At 45.6% G+C, this 8,868-nt stretch overlaps 1 protein-coding gene across 1 annotated transcript; it reads left to right on the forward strand.

The window, feature by feature from the left end:
* Window positions 1–5,645: 5,645 nt before the first annotated feature.
* Window positions 5,646–6,413, forward strand: LOC106308587. Its single transcript, XM_013745735.1, has one exon. The coding sequence runs from the start codon at window positions 5,646–5,648 to the stop codon at window positions 6,411–6,413; it is 768 nt and encodes a 255-aa protein (XP_013601189.1).
* Window positions 6,414–8,868: the final 2,455 nt, after the last annotated feature.

An 8,868-nucleotide genomic window follows, 5' to 3' on the forward strand; every position in this document is an offset into this window, starting at 1 on the left:
TGGTAGTGTCAATCGATGCCGGTTTGTTGGTGTCGATCGATGTTATCTGGTCGGTGTCGATCGATACTGGTTCTGCTGGGCCCTTATCGACTTCATCTTGAAATCGCAACCCTCTCTGAGAAGCTTCTACGTGCTGACGATCATCCAATACCTCAATGTAAGAACTGAACTGCGTACTTCTATCTGGTGGGATAGGAGATTCAGTTTCAAATACAGCGCATGGAACCACAATCTTCACAGGATCATGTATCCTCACTCTTTTGTGAAACCCAACAGCTTCTTCTGTCCAGATAGGTGGTCTTTGATGTTTAGGGACAGCAAGGTGTGAGGCCTTAGACTTGTACATCCTCTCCTCAATCGGTTCCATCTCAATTATGCAACCTAGCGGAACATCTAGCAACGGGCATCGATCGATATTAGGTGGGTGGTGTCGATCGATATGTGGTTGGCGGTGTCGATCGATGTCGGGTGGGTGTAGATCGATTATGTGGGGTGGTTGTCGATCGATCTCATCAGGTTGGTGTCGACCGATGCTAGCCTTTGAAGTTTCCAGATCTCCTCTCGAAGTATGCCGATTGTCATCAAGCTTCTTCTTCGAATTTTGATCTATATCTTCAAGCCATTCCTCTAGCTCTAAGGAGTCTTCCTTGGTGATTTCTCTATCTACATCGTTGATCGATGGTAAGGTTGTAACTTTGGTAGACGTTGAGGTCGTGATGTCGATCGACATTGAGGTCGTGCTGTCGGTCAACATTGAGGTCGTGCCATTTGTCGATGTTGAGGTCGTGATGTCGGTCGACATTGAGGTCATACCGTCTGGCGACGTTGAAGTCCTGCCATCTGTAGACGTTGAAGTCCTGCCAGCTGTAGACGTTGAGGTCCTGCCGTCGGTAGACGTTGAGGTCTTGCCGTCGCTTGACGTTGAGGTCGAGTCTTCATTACCAGCTTCCTCTACTCTGCTCAACTCTCCAGACACATGTTGTTCATCCCTTTTTGCCATAATGTCGTCGAGCAGCTGTATTGGAATCATATACTCCTCATTTAACGATGCCAAGAACCTGTCCCATTTATCATTCTTCTCCTTTTCTCGAGTTTAGGAAGGCGGTCATAATGTCCTCCCAGCAGGTTAAAGATCTTGGCTGCAACTGACTGAACCAGTTAAATGCATCTCCAAATAGAGAATATGGGAAGATTTTGCAGATAATGTGGTCTACAGATACTTCATTCTGCTCGCTTGCAGAGGCTAACTCCTCAAGTTCTTTGATAAGGTCTCTGGGATCTTCATGAGGAAGACCTCGGAAAGGGTCCACACTTCCCCAATCATACCATTCGCGATTCAGATCAAAGTTTTTTTGTCTCAGCAACATCAATCACATCAGGGATTACAGCACCCTCTGCATTAATCAATTGTCCTGTGCTGTTGCGAGTGCGACCTTCTTCGTCTCTTAACATCCCATTCTCGTCCACTGTAAGTATGAGCACTTCGACTTTCTCTGCCTACAAACAAGTGGTGTCAGACGGTGGATGAACAGTGTCGGTCGACGGTGGATGAACAGTGTCGATCGACGGTTGACGAGCAGTGTCGATCGACGTCGGGTGAACAATGTCGATCAACGTCAGTTGAGCAGTGTCGATCGACGTCAGTTGAGCAGTGTAGATCGACGTCAGTTGAGCAGTGTAGATCGACGTCAGGTGAGCAGTGTCGATCGACGTCAGGTGAACAGTGTCGATCGACATCAGGTGAATAGTGTCGATCAACGCTTGGATTTCTACGCTGCCAATCGCTGCTTGGAGGGTGTCGACTGCCCTCTTAGACTTATGGATCACACTGTCCAAATCCAGTGGCTCTACTAGTAAGAGCCATATCCCCTTGTTGCTTCTGGTACTCATATGGATGTACCTGAAACACAATTAAAAATTTTATCAGTTTTTTGTGAACAGTAGTAAAACCTAGACTAAATCTAACTAGACAAGATCTAATGGCGATCAAAGCTCCCCGGCAACGGCACTAAAGATTTATTCTCTAACCAATCTGATATCACTCAAATTACCCTAAGGAATGATTTATACTCTATCAAATAAGAGGTCGAGTGGTGGTACTTTGGGATCTAATTCACAGGGAGCTAGGGAACCAATTAGATTTAATAGTTATACGATTAAGCTAGGCTAATAGTTTATAAAGTAGTAAATATAGGTAGCAAAACAGTAAACAAGTTGAACAAGACTATTGTTCAGCTTGGCAAAGATTTGTTTGATGGAAGGATGGTTTGCTAGATCTAGGGTTTCTATTCAGGTAATCAAGATTATAATGATATAGAGGCTAATTGTTGCTTGTATGATATTATAGAACTCAAACAATAACAATAATCTACCAACTCTCGCATGTCTAGATTATCTATCACTAGATCTAAGATCTCAGCTCTCGCATGTTGATCTGTAGAAAGTGTCGATCGATTATTCTATAGGAATATCGATCGATACACCTTTCACAATATCGATCGATTAATCAATTGGATCATCGATCGATATCGCTTCTAGCAAGCTTTACGTTCGGGTTGAATATATGTTCACTAAGGTTCCTAAATCAACTCTCATATGTTTGTAGCAATCCTAGCTCAATAGAATTCAGTTCAGAGAAAAGACCAAGCGATGGCATTGTGCCTAATGATTCTAAGATCATGGTTCTAGTTCATGACTCTAGAACACAAGCAGTAAGAACAATCCTATGACGAATATCACAACTTACCAGTTCTATTTTTTGGGCTAATCCCTCATAACCTATCTGAACCCTAAACCTAATAGGTGGATCTATTCAGACATGAAGTTTGTCACATAAATCATGGATAGAATAGATGAAATTGCAATAGATATAAAAACCAAAGACAATGGAGTTCCAGGAGGACTCTGAATGAGTTCCGCCTTTCTTTCCTAACTAAGAACAATGAATTAAAGAAAGCTTAGATAGCGTAGCCGTCAACAATGGCTTATAAATAACATAAATAGGGTTTCTGGTCGTCCAAGGGTATTCCGGTAATTTGGGGTTGCTTATGGGCTTCAGCGGTCATAAAATATTCTCAGCCCATATTCTGGCATCACTGTCGATCGACACCAATGCTGTGTCATCGATCGACAGTCCTTCATCTCCTCGACAGCTTCCTCTTGCGAGGCAGACTGACCACTCTTCAGTACAACAGGCATAACTTCTGCTACAGGATGCTGATTGACCTCAAACTGGTGGCATTGGAAAGCTAACTCACATCTATATCTTGTGTCAAACTATGGGCTCAATATAACGGTGGGAAGGTCTCCATCCATAGCTAAACATTTATGCGTCTGTGCAGACAGGATGCTGATTGACCTCAAACTGGTGGCATTGGAAAGCTAACTCACATCTATATCTTGTGTCAAACTATGGGCTCAATATAACGGTGGGAAGGTCTCCATCCATAGCTAAACATTTATGCGTCTGTGCAGTTCTCCAGAACGTACCTGAACCTGTAAATACTCTAAATAGACTCCATATAGTAGTAAATATATATTAAAACACTTATAGACCATGGCTGAAAGTGGGTAAAATCCATGGTCTATCAGTAATCGCGAAGGTCGCGTATGTCCGATTTTTCGCCAGCAGCTTTCCGAGCTTGTCGGTGTTTGCTGCGAGTAATCTCGGTTTGTTTTTCGGCTAAATCCTCCTGTTTGACCCAGTAGAGGTTTTTCTCTTCTTCCGTCATAGGTTTATCGAACGGAGAGCCTTCCCGAGCCAATCGGCTTCTGGTTCTTCTTGGATGTATGTCAGCGTCCTCTTCCGTATCATTGGAAACGTCGCTGGGATCCAAGTCGACATGTTCGGCTTCATCGACCTCTGTGTCCCTTGCGGGAGGTAGAGGACTTTTAGAGTTCCGTTTCTCAGCAGGGGATGTTTCGCTGGGGTTTTGACCCGAAGGACGTTCCTACGATGTTCCAGGCCTGCCGAGTGGATGTTTCGCTGGGGTTTTGAGCGTCTTGCGGCTGACAGTTAGATTGATCCGTACCCCCCCCCCCTCCTTCTAGCGCCAAACTGTGGGAACCAAAATTCGCACTGTTGATTCCTGTTTAAATAAGGAAAGTTAGGAAAACCCTAATTTCCCAGAGGTCCCAGATATCTGCTAAACCACACGCCAAACAATCAAAACACGAAATAAAGACGAGAAAAATAAGAAATTGTAAAAAGAGAGAAAAAATAAGTCGTATTCCGAATTTGCGTATGAGCGTTTACAACAAGGTAGGAGCCTTGGCTACAAGAGCTGTCTGCGAGTTCCCTAGTTCTAATAACCTAAAATTGCAGAACCTAATTTAGTCGCAGCTCGAAATAACAAAAACGGAAAGTTGCCTAATTGCTCTAAGTGCTAAGTTTGCTCTGAAAAGTGTCTCTTTTGTGCCTCTCGCCTAGGACTCCTTATATATTCTTCCAACGTCGGTTTCAGCTTTTCCCTTCCTGCCCTTAAGCCGTCTTAAGTGAAAAATGGAGATATTCCATTTTTTCCGATCTTCATGTTTATCCGCGGAAACTTAACATTTTTCTGTGGAAACTTATCTTTTATTATTTATACGTTTTTATAATAAAAACGTAAACCGCCATAGTATCTACGAGTTTTTTCTTTAAGAATCGTAAGTGGGCTTGTAGTCGCGTTTTAGACCTCGTTGGGCCACCTCTCGACGTGAAACGTTTGTTACGATTTTCTTTTCGATAAAAACAAGTTCTCGCGGTTTTTATCGTACAGTTTCAACGGTAACTTTGATCGGAATGATGTGAGAAATGATATGGCTTGGTACTTGGGAGCTAGCATCGAGGAGCAGACGAGAATGCATTGATTTGGGTCGTAGCCGTTGATCGATGTCCGAGACAGTTTGGCTGCTACGTAGCGACCGATATGGCGACCGAATGAAAGGTTTGGTCGGTCGCTACGTAGCGACCGACTCGTTCGCTACGTAGCGACCGACTCGTTCGCTACGTAGCGACCACTCGTTCGCGGGTCGGTCGCTACGTAGCGACCGATCGAGTGGCTTTGTCGGTCGCTACGCAGGGACCGACCGAGTAGCTTGGCCGGTCGCTACGTAGCGACTGGCTCGTTCGCGGACCGGTCGCTACGTGGCGACCTTGTTTGGATCCTTTTCTGACGTTTTATGAACGTGTTCTCGGACTACGGGTGTTTTGTTTCGACGAATCAACCGAGATTAGTGCAAGATTTCACCGCAAAGTTCTTCGTAAAGATTTCTTTACGAAGGATTACGTTTCGTAAAACTTTTCATGCTGATTTTTGCGGATATTTGGATGTTAACTTCGTCGCGTCTATTTTTGACCCCAACAAAATACATGGACTCGTAATCTGAATTACGATGAGAACGTATTCTGCGACTTTCATCAGGCCTGTGGCCATTCGACCATAAACAGCATGGTTCTCGGTGCCAGGTTGGCCGCAAAGCTGCTCGCATGAGAACTCGCCGAAGTATCTAGCGCAAAAGATCTCGTCCGCGACTGACACCGTCCTCCGAGAAACGATAAAGCCCCTCAAACCGAGAACTCGCTCCGAGAGAACCAATCAGGAGAAAAGCGCCGGAGAAGGCATGACGAGAAGGGCAATGACAATAGTCGCCGCAGAGTCAATATGATCATCGGAGGATCGCAGTACTGCAGCGATACCATCTCTGCCATCAAAGCTTATGAGCGCAAGGGTGAGATAAGCGCAAATTCGCTAACCTGGTCTGCGCCTAGCGACTTCCCGAAAGGAGTGATCACTTTCGATGAAGAAGAGGCCGGCGGGATCGATCAGCCCCACTGCGACCCGCTCGTGCTCGATCTCGTGATAAGAGATCCCGAGGTCGCAAGAGTTCTCATCTACACTGGTAGCACTGTCAATGTCATCGTACCATCCCCCAAGCCGCTAACCGGTTTCGAGGGCATGACATCTATGACTCTCAGATCGATCAAACCACCCGTTGCGGCGAAAGAAGTAACGAAGATCGTCGATTTCACAATCGTTGACCAACCGACCATCTACAGCGTCATCATGGGCACACTTTGGCTGAACGCCATGAAAGCAGTCCCGTTGACTTATCACTTAGGCCTCAAATTCGCGACTCATAACGGAATTTCCGCAATTTGGGGATCCCAGACACAGTCGAGACGCTGCTTCCTGGCCGAACACAAACTACGGAAAATCACGACCATCTTGATGGTGAAACCCAAGCGGGCAAAGCTAACTCAAACGACTACTGAAAACGCTTCAAAAGAAGACGACCCAGAATCGTCAACTCATGCAACAGCCAAAGAACAACCAGTTTCAAAGCCTAACGCTTCTACCGAACTGGAGGAAACAAACCCGGTAAAGGTCGTCGATCCGGCAACTAACGCGATTGACGCAATAGACGAGTAAACACACTCGCACTAAAAGCAGAACTATGAGATGGCTTGATCCCCGAAGAGGGTACGTAGGCAGCTCGTCCAAGGACGAGTTCAACTATCCCCCCTCTCCAAAAGGGGGGAAGTGGGTACATATATGAATACTCGTATATTCCCGCATTTTAAAATATTTGCCTTGTATTCAATATTTTTGAAACTTTTTCGGCAATAAAAACTTCGTTAACACCTCTCTTATTTTGGAAAAACATCTTGTTATACTTTCGGAAAACATCTGAAGGCGAACAAAACGATTATTGTACGAAACTAAAAAGCGGAAACTCGCAACAAATCATCCTACCTCGAAACGGATCAACTCCACACTAACTTATCCGACAAAGAAACTTCGTCACATCGACCAAGGCATGGCCGAAATCAACATATTCCATTGACCACAAAAACTCATTCACAAAAATGTTTCGGTCGCACCGTCGGTTCCGACCCCCGACCAGAACACGAGACCCCGGTCTCGGATACTCAGAATATGACTAACAGTATGTTTTCGAAAAAATAAGCGAGACGTCGCCTTAATCTTCAAAAGCATGCTCTCAGCCCGTTCGCGACTATAAATTACAAACGCTCGTCGACTGGCCCCGCTGAGCACATTAGCCGTCCTAAACAAACGCATTTAGATCCATCCTAAGGATAGGTCCTCTTACATCCGACCATGGTTCCACGACACTCGCGATAATCCGCAAGCGCCTTGTAACGCCCCTTGAGCTCTCCAAACTTTTGTGAGAACTTATCATGACGGCTCTTCATAAATTCGACTATCTCTCTCTTCCCCCGCCTATAGGCATTATTGACCTCCTTCTCAAATGACTCTCTCTCACGACGACGAGAACTTTCCAACTCATCTTTCAAATGAGCAATCTCTTTGTCAGCCACCTCAGCCTTGAATCGAGCCATTTGAGCCTATTGTTTGCTCGTATCGAAGGCTCGGTTTATCATAAGAAGGCCCTGTGAGAATTCTCAAAGTCAATAAAGCTTAGAACAAAGCAAGACCCGAGAATTTCCAAAGATGAGAACCTACCCCATTGACCATCCTCGCCGCTTTGGAAAAATCTGGCACTTCGTTGGATCCACCCTCGGTCGGAGGAAAGTCTAATTCAGACAACCCGTCTAGATTAAACTGCTCGTCGCTGCCTCCACCGGCTTGACTGTCAAGACAGTCCTTGAGTATGTTATCGGGAGAAAGCTATCCATAGACCACGTCTTCATCCACCATAAGATGCTTGTTGCTGGGGTCAAAAACGGATACGACGAAGTTGATGTCCAAATCTCCGTAAAAATCGGCGTAAACATTTTAAACGAAGAGGCTCGCGGTAAAATCTTATTCTAATCTCGATCGAACCAAATACGGATTATCCAAACCAGCCACGGACAAGCTCGGGTATGGCAAATCGGACCATGCACAAGCCAAGCTCGGTCGCTACGTAGCGACCAAGCACGTGCACGGCTCGGTCGCTACGTAGCGACCGAGTTGAAGCCAAAGCTCGGCGCTACGTAGCGGCCGAGCACGCACACGTCTCCGTCGCTGCGTAGCGACCGAGGTCGAGCCAAGCTTGGTTCATAAGGCAAGTTAAATGTCAAGTTTCCACGGATAAATGTAAAGTTTCCGAAGATAATAACGAAGATCGGAAAAAATGGAATATCTCCATTTTTGAGTTATGATGGCTTAAGGGTAGAAAGGAAAAGGCGCAAACCGACCTTAGAGCAAGTATATAAGGAGTCCTAGGCGAGAGGCAGAAGGCAGAGGCAATACACAGCAAAACTTAGCACTTAGAGCAATTTAGGCAATTTTCCGTTTTTGTTATTCGAGCTGCGACTCAGTTAGGTTTAGCAGCTTTAGAGTTTAAGAACTAGGAATCTCGCCGACAACTCTCGCAGCCCAGGCTCTTACCTTGTTGTGACGCTCAAACGTGAATTTGGAATAAGATCTACTTTGCTCTCTTTTCGATTTCTTATATTTTATCGTCTTTATTTCGTATTCTGATTGCTTGGCGTGTGGTATTAGCAGATATCCGGGACCTCTGGGAAATTAGGGTTCTCCTACTGTCCTTATTAAAACAGAAATTGACAGTGTGAATTTCGGTTCCCACAGTTTGGCGCTAGAAGAAGGAGGATACGGATCAATCTAACTCTCGGCCACAACACGCTCAACCAGACATGTCGACTGACGACGCAGATAACAACAAGCAAACTCCTCTCAACGGAGGAAGCGACACCAATCTCCACACTCCAGCAGTGGATGTCTCCGCGGCCAACGCACCAGCCAACGCCGCAACGCTCGAGGAGTTTAAAAAGATGTTTGCCACCTATGAAAAAAGGTCGGAGGAACAGGATAAGCTCGTGAACACCTTGACCAAACAGGTCGAAACCTTAACGGCAAGGACTCGAGCAATCCGTCCCCGCAGAACCACGAAGGTTCG

This window comes from Brassica oleracea, chromosome C8 (assembly GCF_000695525.1).
Source record: "Brassica oleracea var. oleracea cultivar TO1000 chromosome C8, BOL, whole genome shotgun sequence".
NCBI lineage: Eukaryota > Viridiplantae > Streptophyta > Magnoliopsida > Brassicales > Brassicaceae > Brassica > Brassica oleracea.